At 38.9% G+C, this 21,176-nt stretch overlaps 2 protein-coding genes across 5 annotated transcripts in view; one reads left to right on the plus strand and one right to left on the minus strand.

Moving 5' to 3' along the window:
• Positions 1 to 4,788: 4,788 nt before the first annotated feature.
• On the minus strand, positions 4,789 to 15,958 carry LOC101847178 (death-associated protein 1). Its single transcript, XM_005093121.1, has 4 exons — positions 15,768 to 15,958; positions 10,849 to 10,948; positions 10,483 to 10,540; positions 4,789 to 6,804 (listed from the first exon to the last, which is right to left on the minus strand). The coding sequence occupies exons 1-4, from the start codon at positions 15,823 to 15,825 to the stop codon at positions 6,688 to 6,690; spliced, it is 333 nt and encodes a 110-aa protein (XP_005093178.1). The 5' UTR covers positions 15,826 to 15,958; the 3' UTR covers positions 4,789 to 6,687.
• A 1,472-nt stretch (positions 15,959 to 17,430) lies between these two features.
• Positions 17,431 to 21,176, plus strand: part of LOC101847411 (pre-mRNA-splicing factor CWC25 homolog) — a 25,664-nt gene continuing 21,918 nt past the window's right edge. The window contains exon 1 of one of the 4 annotated variants that reach the window (XM_005093122.3): positions 17,431 to 17,496. In XM_005093122.3, the coding sequence (XP_005093179.2) occupies positions 17,446 to 17,496 (51 nt within the window). In that variant the 5' untranslated portion in view covers positions 17,431 to 17,445. The other 3 variants (XM_013079635.2, XM_013079636.1, XM_013079637.2) reach the window with 3 other exon arrangements.

Here is a 21,176-nt window from a genome sequence, read left to right on the forward strand (position 1 = left end):
CCCCCGTTAGGAACAAACCAAAACCAGTGTTGCAAGGCAAATTTTTGTCTCTATTTAGTGATAATAGTGATATTAAATGATATGCGGTATTTGCACCTTGCGATTTATTAGTGCTGGGGGAGAGTAAGACAGACGGAAGCAACAGAGCAAAAGTAAATACATGTAGGACCTACCTGTGGTGCCCTCCAACAACCCACCTTGGGTTGATGTAGCAAGTAAAGGCTTGAAGGTGTGTATCAGCACAGGCATGTAGTGAATAAATTTCAGACAGATAAGGTTTGAAATTTACATGACATGCTTCGCAAACATGGACGGCGAAATTTTACTGCTGCCTTAAACTTAAAACAAAAATAACTGTCGGGCAACAAAAATTTACAGATGCAGTTTTCTATGGTAGGCCAGCTCCGCAGCTCTTTCAGTTGTGATGTTATGTTTTCTTAGGGTTTCCTTGACACCCCCGACCCACCTTTTGCGTGGCCTTCCTCTTCCTTACTTTATAGCCTGAGTGCTTGGTGTTGTAGGCTCTCGAGGCTGGCTGGTCAGGTGACATGCGTAACAGGTGGCCAAACCATTTTATCCTCTATCTTTCTATGTAACGCAGGCAGAACTCAGTGCCGATAGCTGCTCTTACTTCTTCATTTCTCTGCCTGTCTCGTCTTGTGGTGTTACATTAAGGGTTTTGCGGAGACATTTCATTTCGCATGCGGTGATTTTGCTTTCATGGGTTTTGTTTAAGGTCCAGGTCTGGCACTGATAACATAATGTTGGTATGAATATTGAGGTGATAAGCTGTCTCTTTGTGTCCATGATGAGATAGAAGGGGTGCGAGCTGGTAGGTGACAGCATTGGCTTTTTGAGTTCGCATTTATATTTCTCTGTCTATGGACCCGTTTTCAGAAAAAGTGCTGCCAAAATATTTAAACTCTTTCACCTGTTTCAGTTGTTTACTATTGACATGGATGTTCAGGGGACTATGGTTTCGGCTCCCTTTCATAACTTCTGTTTTTGATGTGCTTATTTTCATGTTGAATCTCTCACTGGTGTTGTGGAGTTCGGTAGTGTGATTTTTGGAGGCTTTGTTGGTCATGATAAATTAGACATTGGTCGTCTGCGAATAGAAATTCGTTTAGGCTTTCTGGGCTTTGGTTTACTTCTTGCGTTATTGTGTCCATATATATTATAAACAGGAGGGCAGATAGAATGCATCCCTGTCGTACACTAGATCTTACTTTGAACCAGTCTGTATTTCCTTCCTTCGTTCTTACTGAGCTTCTGCTCTTGGTATATAGAGCTCTGACATTATCTAATAATTGTCCTCTGACATCATAATTTTCGAGTGTCTTCCAAAGTTTTGCGTGGTTTACTCTGTCAAAAGCCTTCTCCCGGTCTATAAAGACGATGTTGGATTCTTTGTTGTGTTCGATTGTTTTCTCGCACATCTGTCGTAAAGCAAATACGGTATCCGTGCATCCTCTTCTCTTTCGGAAGCCAAACTGATAATTAATGTTAATGTAGAGACATTTTGTGCTTCTGGCCAGTCAGCTGTAATCAGTCGTCCATCCGACAGTTCTAGTGAGAACATGCTGTCATTTATTGTTGAAACTTAACGCCATACAAAACACAGTTGGCCTACCAGTCATTTCAAGACGTAACGTCTGCTGATTCAGCAAACGGCCAGACAGAGAATCCCTTTTTATCCTTCTGTTTCTCTTCTAAAAACTTAGGAATGGAATTTCAGCACTCCAACAACCGACAGAAGCATACAGGCCTTCTTAGTGCGCAGACACAGTAGCCGCAGCTGCAGCGATGCACTTTAAAGTTACTCGCGTCTGTTCCGACTTCTTTTCAAGCAAACACAGTGGCTGCGTCTTTCGGTTCAGTTGGTTCATTCGGCCACGAGTCAGTCAATGAGGATGGCTAAAGAGTTTCTTCAATTGTTCATGCTTTCATGGCTCCATAACAGGAGACGATCCCGCCGTAGATATTGGGTACATAAAATAAATAAAAAGAGGGAGACACACAGAAATCCTTTCAGACGAAGAAAAATGCCTGAAATACATCCGGATGAGACCCTCCACATTTCAGCTCTTGTTGGACAAAATTGGAACCTACATAGAGAAGCGAACTACCAATTTCCGGAAACCCCTGTCAGCAAAAGAGCGTTTCAATTTGGAAAAAGACTGCTTCCTGACAAACTGGATTTACCACAGGATACAGACAGTGACACAACCCTCCCATTTGCATTCGTAGCAGATGATGCATTTCCATTGAGAGGAAATTTGATGAAACCATTTCCAAACAGACAATTATCTCCTGAGAAAGAACTTTTCAATTATCGCCTATCACGTGCGAGGAATTCAGTTCAATGCTCTTTTGGTAGGATTCCCCAAATGTGGTTTATACTCCTGCGCCAAATGGATGAACAGCCAGAGTCGGCTACAGATGCAGTCAATGCCATCACACACAGTGCTCCACAATTTCATTATCATGCAAGAACCTGGAAGATCGGTGCAACGGCACATTGAGGATGACGTGGTTGAGCCACGAGCAGGCCTACCAACGTTCGACAGACTAGAACTAGAAGTTATAAGGGGCAGAGCCACCAAAAGTGGAATGGAAATGAAAAATGCTTTCATGGGATATTTCTCGTCACCGCAGGGTGTATTGCCATGGCAAAACAGCAAATGCTTTTACGTCTGATCAGTCCACACTCTTGTTTAAAAAGGGTTATCATCGCATCTCTTTTTATAAGCTAAAGTAGGCCTATAGTCTATAGCTTGAAACAAGAATACATGTTGTACAGTGTACATACGTTCGGACAAACAGACAGACAGGCAGACAGACAGACAGACAGACAGACAGACAGACAGACAGAATGACAGACAGACAGAAAAAAAGAAAGAAAGAAAGAAAGTTCTTACTTTTGCATCCAACTTCGTTGGCTACTTTCTTCCATCCGGCCAATATCATGGCCCTGTTGCAGTAGTTTTGATCTGCTTTGTCATAAAGACATCTTCTTTTTTCAACTGCGTGTATTAATCATTAATGCCTCCGACTCCATTGTAGTCAAAATGCAACAATTCACTATGACCACAGACTACACGCACTGCACAATCACGCCTCAACAGTTTAGCCGCGCAGCAGACGCTCGAAATTTTATTTCGGCAGCAAGTGCACACGCTGAACTTTTTCTGCTCCGTCCAGCGCTGCGTCTGCTCCGCGCCCACTGTAGGCTAGCGCCGTGCATTCAATCCTTCGTTAATAAAATTTAGCGATGCAACTTTTTCGGAGAAACACGTCGCAACCGAAAAAGAAGCGTCGGAGAAGCGTGCACTGTGTTTGGGGCCTCACTATTATGGCCAATCTTTTTATCACAGTGCAGTGTCGCCCTGCATCCCTAATATGTCTTTACTACATGTATAAAGTGTACTCCTGACAGTTGAACTCCACTCATTTCTTTGAATTTAATTAATTTTCTTTTTTTAATGACAATGTTAGGGTTTTTACACCAGGGGACGAGTTTCCAACCATTCCTGTCAGGGCCAGTTATGGTTAAAGAGGAATGTAACATCCCAGTAAAAAGACCGAGATACTCAATAAAAATTTCTTTCGCAATCAGGAATCAAACTCAGGTCTCCTAAACACAACCATCAACAGCAAAGCGCCTGAATGCAACACCACAGATGCCAGTACTTTTTCAATTTCATATAGGATTATTTCTTACTTCATCAACAAAGCCACGGTACTCTCAGCATATATATTTGCTTCTCTTCACCTTTCAGCTGTAGGTGCATACAGCACTTTTGCTTTTCATCTCTTAATCTCTTAAGATGCAAGGTTCTTAACTACTCCAGGACTGAAAAACAGGGGGGGGGGGGGGGGGGGCAATGGAAAAGAAGAACAAGATGTTTTGACATGCCAGGCAAGGGCAATCAAGTCCATGTGAAAATACAGACAAACCTCCCTTAGTGGTCACCTGTCCAGAGTGGTCACCTGAACTAACGTTTTTTTCCTATATTTTAGCCTGTCCACGGTGATTCCTGTCTAACGCTGCCTCAATCATTTCAGCAAAAGCTTTTCCTCAAAACCAGCTCAAAGTCAAAGCGGTCGGTTGCAACATGTTTTCTGCAAACCCAATCTCAGACTGACTGTGTGTATTCAATGCCAACAAGCACTCAGGATAGACATTAATAATTTTGATGTGAATAAAATGGAAAAATAAAGTTAAGATTTCAAATTTTAAACTATCTGTCGACTTTGTCAAGTGGTCTAGTAGTAAATGATCATAACTCGACCCTGTCTAAAGTGGCCACCAGTATTGTAACACAGTCATTTTTCTCTGTGATCTTGAGTATTAGTTATGGACAGGTTCCACTGTATTCCGTGTGAAAATGAAAACAGATCCACAACTCTCTTCCCCACCCCCTTTAGATTCACACTAGAAACCATTCAAAACAGTCAAGTTCATAAGCAACTCTATGACATAGGCTTGTTAAATGAATTATGAACGTGATCTTACCTCTTATGATCATCACAGGTCTATATTAATTAAATGAACAGACTCATCGGAAAGCTATGCACTGAGGTAAAAAAATGCATTTGCTGAGCACAATTTGAGCTGATGGGAGGACACCATGCACTTCTGTGTATGACAAACAAATCATGAAGCCTGAAGGCAGACAACTTCAAAGTTTGTTCAAAAGTAAACCCATCAGAGGTCAAAATGTTTCTGTGCTTCATGCATGACCACCCCAACAAACAAGTAAAACGTATAAAAGAATCGTAATATTCAGTTATTTCCATGAGTGTATTGCAGAAAAATAATTCACGAGAATTTTCCATAGTTACATAATATATTCTCATTTAGAGAAGAGTAAATTTTGGTAAAGCCTCTAAATGGTCTCTTACAAAAGATCAAACGCAATAAAGAATCCAAAGGGCAGAAGAGAATGCTTTGCGTAAAAGAGGGTTGTTTGGAAATATGAGACATTGAAATGCCTAAAATTGGCTAGTGTTGTCAAAATAGGAAAAGTGAAACAACATAAAATAAATCACAAAGCAAATAAATGCACAAAATCTGTCACTACCACTGCAGTGAATTGCTGAGTAGGCCTACAATGCTCATCAAAAGAAAATGAGGCTAAAATGACACATGCGAAGAGGAATGCTACACAAACAACAAACAAAATAACGTAAAATCTAAAAAACATTAACCTTTCTGTAAAAGACTATTTCTTTCACTGTCTTCCACAAACTTATAAAAATTCCAAACAACATTTTCATTTTTGTCTCACTGAAAAAGCACATTCAACGACGCAGCTGGGAAATAAAATGAATGAATAAGATCAAACCATAAAATATCACCCTAATGGCGCTATTCACTGTAAATTACACTGTTCAATGTAGCAGCAACATAATTTTGGCATAGCTAAAGTCATGACACAATAAACACAGGACTAGTTCAGGCACAGACACAAAAATGGTAACCAATATTAATATCCTGCTGGCAGTAGTAGCAACAGAAAGACAGAAAAAAATAAAGCCAGTAATTCTTCTTGTAGATCTTGTCAAGTTAAAATGTTTCTTACATTGGTGGGAGTTCCGAAAAACTTTTAAAACCATGCACCGTAAGTGGATGAAGATCACTCGGACAAAAAGTTTGACTAAAGAGTACCACCATACTTCTAAAAGATACCCGTAGTCTCATCATAAACTTCTATAGTGGTCCTATACCCAAAAAAAAGGCTGAATCCCTGTAAGTTCAATTGCTATTTTCAAAATGTAGAGAACAAACAAAACTATTTCTCTTTATTATCCTGCTACAGTACAACATGGCATATCTCTCCTTTATCAAAGCAGTGACACACACCCACATTTAACATTTTTTTAAAATGAGGAAATACTGGATCTCATGATCAATTAGTAAGGATTTATTTGAACACAAACTTCTATAGGTGCAACAAATGAGTACATAGATATATTCCAAATGACTTTCTTCAACCATGAGTAACTTTAACAAATCTGATGCCCATGAAGTACAAAATTGAAAGGCACTCAAAAATGGAGGAAGTGCAGGTACAGGTAATGTGCCAACTTTTGGGAAAAAATCTAATCCTCGTCACATTTGTCATAACAAAAGGTGTTCTAGTTAGTCAGGTTCTACAGTTAAAGTCAAAACATGAAATAATTTGAAATTCCTTCCAGAAGCAGAAACTTTTGTGATATGATTTGATGAAACAACCAACATGTTATGTTATGAAAAAGTTCCCATCACCATCAAAGTACTGAAGTTAAGCTCTTCAGTGATGACTAAGCACTTGATTCCTTCAGCATTTAAAATTTCAACCTTGAACTTCTACTTGTCAAATATCATTTCCTATGCAGCTCGTATAGACAATATTTTTGACTTGATAAGAAAGCTTTTCAAACTGTTGTCCTCTACTGATCATGCTTCCAAAAGCTGCTTTATAACCAATACAAAACCACTGGTCTGCCATAAGCATATATTTCAAAATTTACTTGGAACTGATCCATCCTCAGCAATAAATGGTTCTAAAGACAACAGTATTTCCAAATCACCATACAAACATAATCGTTTCTCATATGATTTCTTCATTCCCATACATCTCAAGTCAGCATTGTCGTAGAGCCGAGTCACGCCCAGTACGGAATTATGGAGGAAGCTCTCTATCTCGGCTGATGAATCTGGTGGGTGTTCTGGTTTGGGCGCGGCTTGGGGTCATGAGTTGGAACTGGCTTCTCGTGGATGCTCTTCACAGCCTGAGTAGTGAAGTCCTTGTCTCCCTGTAGCAAAATAGGAACAAAATAAATGACAAAAAGAAATAAACATCTTAGCTGAACTTGATAACATTGTCCCACAATGTACGTACCAGCTGTGAAAATTCTGATGGCTTGTTGGCTACGCTTTAATGCACTCTAAGGTTATTTGAATGGGCAGGTTGATATTTATCATAATTCAAATGAAGTCAAATGTGGAGGACTAATCATCAATGAGACAATGCCTTAGAAACCATTGTTAAAACCAGCACAACCAAGCGTTTTATTTCAGAATACAACTGAACTTTTGCACACTGACAGCAAGTAATTTTTCCAAAAGAAAAACATTTTTATCTACTTTTGCTCACACCACCAGCTTATGAATAATTCCCTGAGACACATCCCCAAAGGTTGTGAAAAGCTGTTTTAATGTGCACAAACAAAGGAAGGCCAAAGTAGGAGAAGTAACTTGATATTACTTATCTCTTCATGCCATGCTGCTTCATGGAGAGCAGATGGCAGTTCAACAAGGCCAAAAGTTGTAAAGAAATCATTCGTCTATTTTCTCATTTACACATAAACTACCTCATTGAACAAAAATTGACCAAAACTGCCTATCTAACATTTGAAATTTCCCGCACTTTAAGGAAAACATAAGCAGACCAAAAATCTTTGTACTAATGAAGCAGACAGAACTTTTTCCGTTTCAAGCTGATGGCTCTTTCATTACGTGGTTTCCAGGTTCAAAGTCAATCATGCTGTCTCTCGACTTGCACCAGCGTTTGTCGCTGCCGCGATTTTTGGCATTTTTTGGTCCGCGAATCGCCATCACGATTTTTGCTTTTTTCAACACTTCGTAGCATATTAGACATGTACATGTATTTTGATAATTAAGGTGTTCATAAGTAGTTATTTTCATGCGAAGAATATAAGAACAGTAAATACTATCTGTATCGCTGTTTGTCTTTTGTTTTTCTCTTTGTTGTGTTTTCATTTGTTGGTGTGTTAATTCATTTTTAAAAATTGTTCTGATATGTTGGGTTTTTCATATTTTTTTGTGTTTATATAGCGTGATGTCATTTAATTTGATGTTCCTACATTTAAAAAAATATAAATGTGTTATGTCAGAGCGTGTCTCCACCAAAACCGAATACTGACACCGGCAGGCCCATTGTGTGTGATTCCATAATTTACATGTAATATCCTGTACTTTTTCTTGAATTTATACACGTTTAGGGTTAACGCAGCCAATCTATTCTTCGAATATAATGTGAACACACGCCCTTATTTGTTAATTTTTGTGGTTGCATGTTTATGAGCTGTTCTAATTTTGATTTCATTCTGTTGTGAAACCTTTATTCTTCACGTGTTTATACTATATGTGGCTACAAATAATATTCTGGATGCTTAAAAGAGAACATATTGAAATTCTGGTGCTTTAGATTAAGTTAACACCATCAACATATTGCTATATACGTCGTCACAGAGAGTTGAAAGCTTGAAAATTAATGGCAGCTTTTGGACAAAAAAATGGCAACAAACGCAGATGCTAGTCTGGATAACAAAACTACTTAAGCATTTCCAGCTCAAACACAATAGCAGGAAAGTCTAACAGACATTTGAGTCAATATTTTCCACACATTCCTTGTACCAAATCTAAAAGAAACACAGATATTGACCGGTATCAACCATTTTACATCAAGAACATTGAAAGTCAAGACAGACATTTTCTGAGGAATTAGGGATATCAAGGCGCTAGTGAATCAGAATCAGAGAACTTAGACAAGGGGTGTGGACTCGCGCCGATATATCGGCGATACGCCCGGAAAGAGTGCAATCTTTTTGCTTTTCGTCGTTTATTCAATACTTCAAAAGCTGTGAAGCGCGAAAGGAACACCGGGTGCTTAGATCTACGATTTTGGTCGGCTGTTTAACATTCGCCGTGATTGTCGTCATTTCGCGACGTACCGGAAATCCGAATTTTGGCCCACTTTTGTTTTGAACGAATCATCAACAGTGCCCGGACATAAATGTTTTCTTGAGTGACTTCCCCTTACCCACTTCCCCAGAACAGCCCGAGCAACGGCGAAAAGAGAAAAACAAAAGTAGTCATTGTCGTCAGCGTTCGGTGGCGCACAAGAATCTACCGTTGTATGTGACATACAACACTGTTGTGTGTGTTTTTATGCTACCCTGTTGAATATTTTAGTGAAATTAGGGTGTCTACATTGGATTCCTGGAACAAGAGTGTGATGTGTGAACGAACTTCAAGAGACGGACCATTTCTGAGGTTTTAGATTTAGCTTTTGTGCTTAGTGAGGACGCTTGGGGTGTCGCCATGCAGCCGTACAAGACTGACTGACGTGCTAGAAATTACATTGTCCTAAGAGCAAGCATTTTTAAAGTCATGTGCTTCTCAATACTCAAAGAAATAAAAACAAACATGTCCTTGTTTATCTGTTTAACTCAAAAGTACACATTTGTTCTTTGTTGGCATGAATGCCTTTTTCCAATACATTGTTCATTGTATCATCATTGTTTAGTTTAGTTTAGTTTTAGTAGAGGTTTTACGGCACTCGCAACTGCATAAGGTCATATGAGCGCCAGAAGATTAGAGGTGTTACAAGAGAGTAACAAACATAAAAAAGAAGAAGGGGAGATAAGGACGACAGATGTTCAATAGGAAAGAAGAAGCAAACCACACCAGAGCACCTGCCAACCACCCACCATCATTGTTTATGTACAAGTAATGTTTGTCATCATTGCTAATATCAATAAGTTTTTCAACATATATTTCATACATGCATGATTCATTTAGAACAAAAATACGCCCTTACTGATCTGTGCATCTCATAGTGCACATATTTGTTTTCTGTAGGCATGATTTTACCTTTTTCCAGTTTGTTTTGTCCTCACTGTTATGTACGAGTACTGTTTGTCATAATTAATAACATAATTGTGATTGTCCACCGTCTTCGATACAACCACATATCTGTTTCAAAGCAAAAGAAACCTCTGCTGGGTTGGGTTTTTTTAACTCTTTAAGTGCACATTTCTCTCTGGAGGCATGACTTGTCTTTTCCAGTAGATTGTGTCATCATTGTTATGTACAAGTCATGTTTGTCATCACTGTCGGCCCCATTGATTTTGTGCTTTTGTCTCATATTAATTTAAAATTGTTTGGCACATGTGTTTTTCTGGTACTGAGGCTTCGATAACTGTATTTGTACAGCCTTTCACTGTAGTGATGTGTTGTCAATTGTAATATCCAATGTGTATCCTTTCTTGTACATAACAATGATAATATGTTCTGTGCTCTGCATCATTGTTACAATGCTTGTCATTTATATTACCATTATGAACAGAGTTCATAGTGTATAAAGTCTTTATTTACTAAACAAATAGAATTTCAAGTCTATAATTTGCCTTGCTGCTAATCTGTTTTTGTCATCACTGTTACATACATGAAATACAGTGGTTGCCAAACCAATAGACCCATATCTCCATAACCCTACATCTCCTTGCTCTGATACTTCAGGAAAATGAACACTAAATATGTCAATCTGTGATAAGAAAATATTTTTGGCACCATTGAGTCTCAAGAGAGTCACATTTTGGCAATTGCTCATATATTTTATATTATAATGTATTCTGCAAGCCTTTTTTTTTTTGCTCATATATTCTGCAAAGAGGATTAACTTTTACCTTGGTCACAGCCCCTGACACAAGCATTGACTGGTGGTGCTTGTCCGTCTTAGGAGGACTGTAAGAGAAAAAGAAAGAAAAAAAAAAACAGTTAAGGAAAGCATCCCTTTTTTAATCTAATATGCATACATTGAAATTAAAAAATTGACTAGGATCTTGTGGAAATAAAGCCTATCAGACTACACCAAATGGCAACTGAAAAACAGGTTTGTTTGATTCATTTAAAAAAAAATTATATATTTTCTCACGAGACATCCCAATTACTGATCCCTTCCTAAGCAATGGAAGATGGAAAACACAAAAACTGTCAACATAATCTGATCAAAACTCAAATCTAGACGTGTCATTCGTTATGTACGAACTTACCTAGCACCAAACTCCGCTTCCTCTTCAGCAGTCATTTGTGTCGGCTCTTGCTTTTCACCTTCCTTCTTGTGCTGAACTACCCGCATTCCACCTACTTTCACTGAGGACAAAAATAGAATTGCTTTTAATTTGTTCACCAAACAGAGGTACAGTACATTAAGTCTGTAGAGTACAGATACAGTAGTCTCCACTTAAAAGCACGCCATATAAAAGCACACTCAGCTCAAACGCAAGCTTTCGTCATCTGACGTGTCTTTTGACATACAAACGCATGGTCACTCCCTCTAAACGCACGCTTCAATCCTCAAAACATGCCAAAATGTAAAGCTTGACAAGGGGAAAATTTTACTACAACCTGCACAGCTTGCATAAGGCGAGCCTAGAACACCAAATATTTGGTGAGACTGCCCCTCACGCCAAACAAAGAGAGAGATGGACAGCATTTCTGCCGTCGTAAGGGAAAACGACAAACGGTCAAAATTTTTCGATTAAAAAAAAACAATAAAATTTCATAGAGTATTTAATTCTGCATCTGAAGGTGTAAAAAATTTTTGTCATATCCTTATCCGTTGTTGCGTAATTGAGAGTTCATCGTTTTCCGTTACAACACAGGCGAGCTCCGAGCCAGAGCTCAGTGTAAGGGAGAACGATGAATGGTCGATCGGTCAAGGATGACAGCTCGTTTGGCGTTGTTCCCTGTCTCCGCCATTGGGCAAATTTGGCATGGGCGACGAAAGACAATAGGTCACTGTTGCATCAGTACAAACATACTAGGCCTTTTTAGCAAATAAATACACCACCACCCCCTCCCTCGGAGTACCGTCGACCAGATTTATAAGAATGTATCACTTGGTGTGTCTTTCTGTCTGTCTTCACGTATAATTAGGCCTATGCTGATGGTGTGTTTTTTTTGTAGAGGTAGAAAATATATAGGTCAGCAGACACTTTAATCCCTATTATAGAAAAGTACTTTAGGAAAGGCTCAGTTATCATTTCAGATTGTTGGAAGGCTTATGATAGGTTAGGACACTGTGGCTATACACCCATCAAAAGGTCAACCACAGCAAACACTTCAAGGACCCCGAGACTGGTGCTCACACCAATAATATAGAAAGTACGTGGCACAGTCTCAAGAGGAGCAAAGAGGCACTTTAGCAAAAGGCCACCTATATTTTCACCCCAGGTGAGAATAGCTCATGACCTGCTATTCTCACCCCCACCTCTAAACACTGACAGTGGAGTAGTCTATATACTTTTTAAATGTTAGCAATCTAATAGTTCAGCCTGCTTCAAGCGTTCCATCCAATGAGATGAAGGACACCTCTTACAGAATTAAAGTTGGGATCTATGGAATATGGAAAATTACTATTTGAAACAGATATAATATATGATCATCTTAACCAGATCTTTGCTAAAATATATCTTTAATGAACAACAAATAGAATAATAATAAGGTAAAAACATTTTTCGCCTCTTCAGTAAATAATGTCTCACTACCGATGCTAGTGCGCGGGATGTGGGACCGGCCGCCGGCAGGACCATTCGCTGTTTACACACTAAACAATGGCAGGCCTCTCTGCCTGCACACAATAAATTATGGTTCAAGGACCAGAGAGCGTGTATGATCATGAACGTAATGAGACACGAACAAGAGACTAATGCTCTGGAAGGGTTGTAAATTAAAATCATTCAGACCAAATGGGCGAGGGCATTAAATCTTGGAGTTTGGAGCCAAAAATAGAGCCAGAGAGCCAAATGAAATTTAGCAATGCCAATCGGGCTTCTGCGCGAGGCGAAAATTTGGTCCCCGTTTGCGGGTGAATTTTCGGACCAGGTCGGAACGATAGTGACTAACTTTCTCGAGCTCATTTTGCCCTATTTCTGGACCAATGTGAATGCAACTTGGCAACCAATTAGAAAATAGGGAAAACTAATATGTGGAAGTCAAATTCGTACTCATAAATTAACCTATACTTTTGGTGTCGGAAACACTTTCGTATCGGGCACACCGAAAACTATAAGGAGTTCAATATTCGACGCAGAGATAATTATAAGATATCCATCTTTCCTCTATAGTGTGTTCAAATTTGAACCTTCTGTGTCAAGTAGTCCTGTGCAGAATTTATCATAAATGCACGACTATCCCCCTGTCCAAAGCGGCTTCGCACGGAGACCAGCCATTTTCCCCTCACTCCCTATGAAAATGAGTGTGACCTACAAATCCCTGCATGACTATTCCGAGCCCGTTCATTGGTCACTTGAAATAGGGCTATGGCGGGCGCACGCATCCGGTTGTTTTTCTCTCTGTTCCCCAGTAACATCGCAAAGGGGGCATTCCGAAGCCAGCTTATCTCGCTTCGGGGGGTTCGCGTCTCAAAGGAAAAAAGGGGTTTTATTTGAATGGTATGCTCGATAGAATTAAATTATATTTTATAGTTGGCATGGTCTAAAGTCATCAAAGAAAGTTTTGCCATTCTTTAATCACGCTGCCAACATATTCTTAAAGATCCCATGTTGGGATACGATGCTATAAATAAAACGGACTCATCCCGACACCCCTTTATCCCAAAATCGTAATTGTACACAAAAATTTTAATTATATAATATAGCAATGCCAATCGGGCTTTCCCGCGCGGCGAAAATTTGGTCCCCGTTTGTGGGTGATTTTGCAGACCCGGCCGAAGCGTAGGTGACTAACTTTGTCAACCTTGGTCTGCTCTTTTTTCGAACCAATCCGAATGAAACTCGGCAACCAATCAGAAAATAGGTCAAACTAAGTGGACGTTGAAGTTCTTACACATAAATTAACCTATATAGATACTTTTGGTGTCGGGAACACATTCGTATCGGGTACACCGAAAACTATAAGGAGTTTGAAATTCAACGCCGAGATGGTAATAGATCTATCTATCCTCTATAGTGTGCTCAAATTTGAACGTTCTGTGTCAAGTAGTTGTTTAGACCCGATCATATGCACGACTACCCCCCTATCCAAAGCAGCTTCGCATGGAGACCGGCCATTTTCCCCTCACTCTCACGGCAAATGTATGTGACCTACAAATCCCCGCATGACTATTCCGGGCCCATTCATTGGTCACTTGAAATAGGGCAATGGCGGGCGCGCGCATCCGGTTGTTTTTCTCTCTGTTCCCCTGTAACATGGCAATGGGGGTATTCCGAGGCGAGGTTATCTCGTCTCGGGGTGTTCGCGTCTCAACGGGGAAAAAGAATTTTTAATTGTACGGCATGCTAGATTGAATTAACTTATCTTTTACGGTAGGCATGGTCTAAAGTCATCATAAAAAGCTTTGCAATTATTTAGTCACGCTGCCGACATATATTCTTAAAGATCCCATGTTGTGATACGATGCTATTAAATAAAAATGGACTCATCCCGACACCCCTTTTTCGCAAAATCAAATATGTACACCAAAATTTTAATTATAACAAAATAACTACGAAATGGGTAGTAAATCTGACTGCAGAAATGATTTCTACACCCAAAAACACATCGGGTAGCCAAGTTTCTCTCTAACACTCCGATTAGTTACCGAGATATCGTCGATTTTCTTACAGAATCTGCTACTGCGTGGTCCACTTTTTAGGAGTGTTTTCCTATATTATGTGGGTCATCCATATTTTGCCGACCTTTACAACCCCATAACTTTTTTATTTATGAACTGATTCTTAAAATTCAAGAAGCATAATTCTTAGAATTGAAAATTCTTTCTTAGTTACCAAATAAAAATGGGCTAAACAAGTGAAAAATTAAATTTTCATTGGCATTGCTATATTATAACAAATTAACTACGACATGGTTAGTAAATCTGACGGCAGATATGATTTTTCCACCCAAAAACACATCGGGTAGCCAAGTTTCTTTCTCTAACACTCTGATTAATTACTGAGATACATCGTCGATTATCTTACAGAATCTGCTACTGTGTGGTCCACTGTTTAGGAGTGTTTGATCCTATATGTGGGTCATCCATATTTTGCTGACCTTTACAACCCAATAACTTTATTCATCAAGCGATTCTTAAAATTAAAGAAAAGAATAATTTTTGGAATTGAAAATTCTTTTTTAGGTACCAAATAATTTAAGGGCTAAATAAAGCGAAAAATTTAATTTTCATTGGCATTACTTGGAAATTCATCAGGTCAGATGCGATCCAAAAGAGCCAAATTTCTGGGATTTGGCTCCAAACTGACAACCGTGACTGTGACTATTCGGACACAAACACTATCCTGTCAAGCATAAGCCCAGACCCTCCCTCCCCCTAGGTGGTAACCTCAGCCCTGATCCCTCTGGGGGCATTTCCAGTAAAACGAGGGGAATGGCAATACATGGGTTATTGTCACCCCGGGTAAGAATAACCACTTCCTTTGCAAAATCCCTCATCGCAAGTTACTTTGCTGAGTTTATACACCTAAGCCTAAAACAATAAAAAGTTGACAAGTTTTCCTCAACACCACTCTTTAACGTTCGCCTGAGAAACACGATTCAAGAGACGGGGTGAGTATTTTTTAAGACTCACATGGAGCACGGGGAGAGGTCTGGACAGCCAGAGGATGAAATCGACAAGCTTACAATGAAATGTGGAGGCAAGGCGGTGTCGCTGTCTCAAAATTTTATCCTAATTTTATGTTTTGCAGTTGGGTTGCATCCCTGCTCTTTGTGTAGCCTAATTCAAATCGAAGGAATTCAAATAGTATTTGGTCTTCAAGACTTCTGGATTTCTTCTCTGGATGTAAACAAATGGATCGTGGACTTAAACGAACAAGATCACCGCTATATCTTAGTCTAGAGTCGAGATACCACCCAACAGACCAACTTCTCAGCTGGGCAGGTGACGGTGTGAAAGTGAAACATACTGAACGTTGTTGCGAGCAACCAGGATTGTGTTTTCAGAACAAACCTGCAGGTGCGTGTCCACCTTTCAGTTCTGGATTGGCGCCTTCATCTGGGGCTGACATTATGCTAAAAGATGGAAGCTCTACACTTCTGAACAAAAATGCAATGGTCTGGTATTTGGCAATATAACAGCTCTCGCGAGGGCTCACGCTTGTTTACTAAACCACATCCAATGAGTAACTGCGCTCTACGTCATCTGTTAAGCCCTATCGTGGCACGTACTTGACCCCAACTCCTTTAGGTCAAAGTTCGGAGCAGCACAAACTCAAACGAGGCACAACACAAAACTCGATTTCCGCATTTGACCAAAGATAGTTATTTACTATCATTGATTTGACCTAGGCCTAGGCTATTCGATTCGCTTACTCGCCTCCTTTCCCTTTGAAATCTTCCCGGCTCATTTTGAAGTGAATATAGAATCTAGATTGATTCAATGTATGAAAGGGATTCGCGATGCTCATTAATTTAGAATGACAAAGCTGTAGAGAGAAAATGAGCAGGAAAAAGCGAAACCAATTTTTTTAAAATTAGGGAGCGTTTTTATTGTGGGGTCGCGGGGTTGCTAGATCTGTTTTAGAACTGTTATTCATTCTGTTATTACCAAGGAGATTAAAAGTAGTTCTAAACTCCTTGGTTATTACCGGTTCCAGCGCAAGGAGAACACTTCCAGCGTCAGAGTTGTATTCTTGCGTTTATACATTGGCCCACTAGAGGCGTGGTAACTTATTGTGGGCCTAGCCCGCAGCCGACTTGTATATTTACGACTCATCATCTGGAAATTACAAAGAATTTTTTTTAAAAATTCGATCAGGTTCTGCTACCGTACGTGGTGGTCTTTTTTATCTATATATTTGCACCTCGATATTTGCTGACAAAGCTTCGATTTCTCGTCTGTGTATCTGTGTGTGTTTTGTGTGTGCGTGTGTGTGTGTGTGTGTGTGTGTGTGTGTGTGTGTGTGTGTGAGAGAGAGAGAGAGAGAGAGAGAGAGAGAGAGAGAGAGAGAGAGAGAGAGAGAGAGAGAGAGAGAGAAAGACAGACAGAGAGAGAGAGAGAGAGAGAGAGAGGGAGAGAGACGAGAAGAGAAGTTGTAAATATTATATGATGTGTCGTTTTATCGTGGGGGTGGGGGGGGGGTGTCCCGAGAGAAATTCAATTTCAATTACTTGTATATTATTGTACTTTTCGTAGCCTAGCTGATTTTCAAATTTCTTGAGGGGGGGAGGCGGGGAATTGACATCCCATGTCTGGTATTTGACAATAAAACAACTCTTGCATACATTAACGGAAATCACCTTTACTCTGTTGTTACCACGAACTAGGCCTAAGTGGTTCGTTGTTAAATATTGGAAAGAGATTCCGATTCTTTGATTTTAGTGTAGTTAAAATTTAAATTCAGGGTAGATCTATCTAGAATCTAGATCGATCTCTCATTTTCTTTTTTTTTTTCTTTTTTTTTCTTTTTTTTTGTCGATGTAAAAACTTAGCAAATTTCTTGCTTAGGCTAATTGAAAAGACGCGATCTCTTAGGATTCATAAGAGAATTTCGGGGCAGCCTGCTAAAATTTGTAATGGAAGAACTTTGGCCTGAGCCTGTTACAGTTTGTACAGAGGCTAGTTAAGCCCCAGGCATTTTTTTCCTTTACAATTTTTACTTTACCCTTCCAAAATTTCAAATACTTTAATGCCAAATTGGTCATGCTCGAACCTAACGAACTCATCCTATGGAAAATGGGTAAGTATAGATTATTACTTTTGATGTGCTCATAAGAGATAAATTCATTCATAATTAGTATTATTAGTTTTTATTAAGTTGATTTAGATAATATCTTTTGATCAATATTTCTGTAAAGTATCAGAAACTACTTGTTAAAAAGTTGTTCGTATGAAATGTACCAGTACTATCAGAGGATTTATAGTCCCGTCCCTGGTACTATTAATTCAAAATGGCGTCCTCCTATAACACAATAAACACTTTAAAGTACCCATTACCGATATATTGAACTGAATATATTATTCATTCACTAAGTTATTTTTAATTCAACTGGGGGCAATACTATAGAAAGGTAATGTGAATTCATCATTGTATCACCTTATTGCCTGTCCTTTGTATTTCAAATATCTAGATCTAGGTTATTCATTTCACGAGAAACAAGTCTAGATTCTAGAATCTGCGATGAGATGACTGCGATGTAGTCTACATCTAGTCTTATTATCATTGAGATCACTGTGTATTTAAGTTACTTATTACTACTAGAATCTAGATATAGATATAGATCTAGGCCAGACAGCAGACGGTACCCATCAGACGTCAAGACAATATTGTGAGTGAACCCCAAATTCATCCTAGATTCTATATAATAGAATCTAGATCTATATTGTAAAGTGAATGGATTCATTTGAAATTTTGTCCTGCTGGAGATTATGTACTCTTTGTCTTGGCCAAATTAAGATATCGATCAATATAGTGACGCAGTCCAGCCGAGCGATTATCAAGACCGTGAGCATACTTCTATCTAAATCTAAGAGCCGTACGGGAGGGAGTGGACGCTCCGTCTAAATGAAGCTTGAGTGCCGCGAAGGTAGCGTCAACAGCGCCAGCAAACTGCATTCAGGGTGCCGTGAACGTAGCCTGCCAAACCTTTGGCGTCGTGAACGTAGCCTGCAGACTACTTCATCAAATCATCATAATTATTTCTGGATTCAGAATTAATAAAGTGAGGATTACCGAAGTTAGAGTGTAATCTAGAGTTGTAGGGTAGCCTAGGTTGAGTTTAAAAGGTTTAACAACTAAAGGCAAAGGACCCTTTTAACTCATTCACTACGACTACGTATTATTTTCAGCTTGTGGACGAATTTTTTTTCAGGAGGGCGAATGAGATGATGACTAGTGGGCAGTTAAAAGGTCTTTGGGGTCACAAATTCAAATTAATATTTTCAGTATGTGTAGAATACATCTCTGTAACGGTTAAATAAATGTAGGCCTATGTATTTTTCAACTTTGGTTTCTGTAAGAGACGATTATGCAACACAATTGTGATTGGATGGGGATAAAATTTGAAAATAAAAAATTAATAAATCTTTGGTGAAACTAAAAAAATATGTTTGCACCTCTAGATTCTAGATCTAGAATCTAGATCTAGTCAAATGATACATCAAAATTTAATAACCATTAATGAATATATAGAACTGGAAAATATTTAAAAGTTTGCAGTTATTTACCTAGATCTACATTCCATAATATTTGTACATTTTGAACATAACATCCGATATTGAAAAAAAATTTTTTTTATAATCTTGAAAAATGATCACAAACAGAAAAAACCCCGCTCGTATCTTATATGGAATTATTCAGAATTGCATTTGGAATAAACCTATATAAATGTCTTGAGTCTTGAGTGGCACTTTTTGTGTAATTTCATCAAAAATTAGTGATTTTCAGGAGAAAAAAATATTTTGACAATTTAGATCTAGATCTAGCCCTAGATCTAGCACTCAAAATTATTGATTTCTCAAGAACCGTGCATTAGCCATATATATATGAGTCCAATCGTATCAATATTATTAAAAAGAGTCCTACATTTCTTTAGTGGGCAAAATAATGATAAATTTTGTTGAGTAAAATTACTAAGACTGGTGTCCGGGCTATAATTTTGGCATCGCGATAAAACAAAGTCGAATAAACTACAAAATCGCGTTTCAAAACTGAATCTAAATTTCCGATTTTCTGTGGAAATGCTTGACCCGGAAGTCAACATTTCAATGTGACCTTTATTTTAACATGGATATGTGGATTGGAATAGAATCTAAAAGCTAAAATTGAAGATCGGTTCTCGAGCCGCCGGGGGCGGCTTAGCGTACTGACAGCACTTTAGCCGCGCCACCCCCCACGGCTCGGCGTAGCCAATGAGTTAACTAAACCTTTCCCTAATCTTACTTTAACTCATTCGCTACAACACATATTATTTTCGGCTTGTGGACGAATTTTTTTCGAGAAGGCAAAATGAGATCATGACTTGTGCGCAGTTCAAAGGTCTTTGGGGTCACAAATTCAAATATATTAACATTATACACTGAAATTTTCAGTATGATTTGTAGAATACATCTGTAATGTTTTAGCAATGCCAATCCCCCGCTGCGCCTTGGGCCGGAAATCGGCCTCCGCGCGAGGGGTAATTTTTGGGCCGCTCGGAATCAGAAGTGACTCTCTTCTTAGTATAGTTACGGGAAAACTCCTGGACGAAAATAAATTAAACTCGGCAACCAATCAGAAAAAAGGTTAAATTAACGACATGCCAGCGTACAATCCCGAACGATTACTAGAACCGGAGATATTGCAGTGTTTGTGCGAATTTCCACTGCGGTTCGAAAACTAAGCGGAGCTTCGAAAACTAAGCGGAGCTTCGAAAACTAAGCAGAGCTGCGGGTTGATCGCCAACCACACAAGTGCCCCACATGTCTTCTTTATTGCTATAAAATTTCAGATCTCTGCGTTTAGTAGATTTTACGTACCATTTTAAAATTACCACCCATCCATTGATAAAACACTAGAGCTGGAAACTCGATCACGCATTCCAAACGCGAGATGCCGGCATGCAAGAGACGCATAATCGCTAGGCGGCATGTGATTGGCTGCCTATAACTAAATACTAAATAGGTCAACGATGACTACATCGCTGGTTTTCCCGATAGCGCTTTACTGAGTTTTAGAAGGGGTGATCGCGTCGCTGTAAAAACGATGTCACGCAATTTCAACAAATTTCACGCAAATATCAGTCTTTAAGATCCAAAGTAATAAAGACATTGAAAAAGTGATAGCAGAACTAGATTCTGCACTAAAAACCACATGAAGATGCCAAGTTTCATTCATATGCTCCAATTCATTACTGACTTGAACAGTTTTTCTTACCGGCTGCTCTTATTGGCCCACATGGGCAAATAAGCTGGGGCTTATTGGCCCACGTGAGCCATTTAATGCGTTGTTTTTCAATGTATTTCATAACATGGTGTGGGTGTTGTCCCAACTGTTCTCTTTTATTTTTTCTCACTTTATCCCTTCTTGTTAATGTTTGCCTGAGGCATTCTCTAGCTTTAATAGTTTTTGATTATTAAGATTATTAAGAAATAATAAATACGGCTATTACTTTTAGCATTCTGTATCATTAATAACACAAGTGAGTTTTGTCATCTTTTCGTTGGTTTGGGAGTCATTCTAGATAGAGATCTATACTTCCTTAATATTATAGTAGAAATTGACTTACTTTCATTCTAACTGAAAACTTAAAATGTCATGACACTGGTGTAAAATATAAGATTAACTTAAAAGCCTAAGAGAAGTGTATATAAAATAATTTCTCTGATATTTAATTGGGATTTTGCTGTTGTATTTTCATTTTTACCATTTGTGAATTGGGG

Source organism: Aplysia californica, unplaced genomic scaffold (genome assembly GCF_000002075.1).
Source record: "Aplysia californica isolate F4 #8 unplaced genomic scaffold, AplCal3.0 scaffold00058, whole genome shotgun sequence".
NCBI lineage: Eukaryota > Metazoa > Mollusca > Gastropoda > Aplysiida > Aplysiidae > Aplysia > Aplysia californica.

Coding starts and splice junctions, on each gene's coding strand:
- LOC101847178 (XM_005093121.1), bottom strand. CDS start 15,825: ATGTCAGCCCCAGATGAAGGCGCCAATCCAGAACTGAAAGGTGGACAC. Junction 10,541..10,848: donor GAAGCGGAGTTTGGTGCTAG/GTAAGTTCGTAC, acceptor TTTCTCTTACAG/TCCTCCTAAGACGGACAAGC. Junction 6,805..10,482: donor TGTCAGGGGCTGTGACCAAG/GTAAAAGTTAAT, acceptor ATTTTGCTACAG/GGAGACAAGGACTTCACTAC.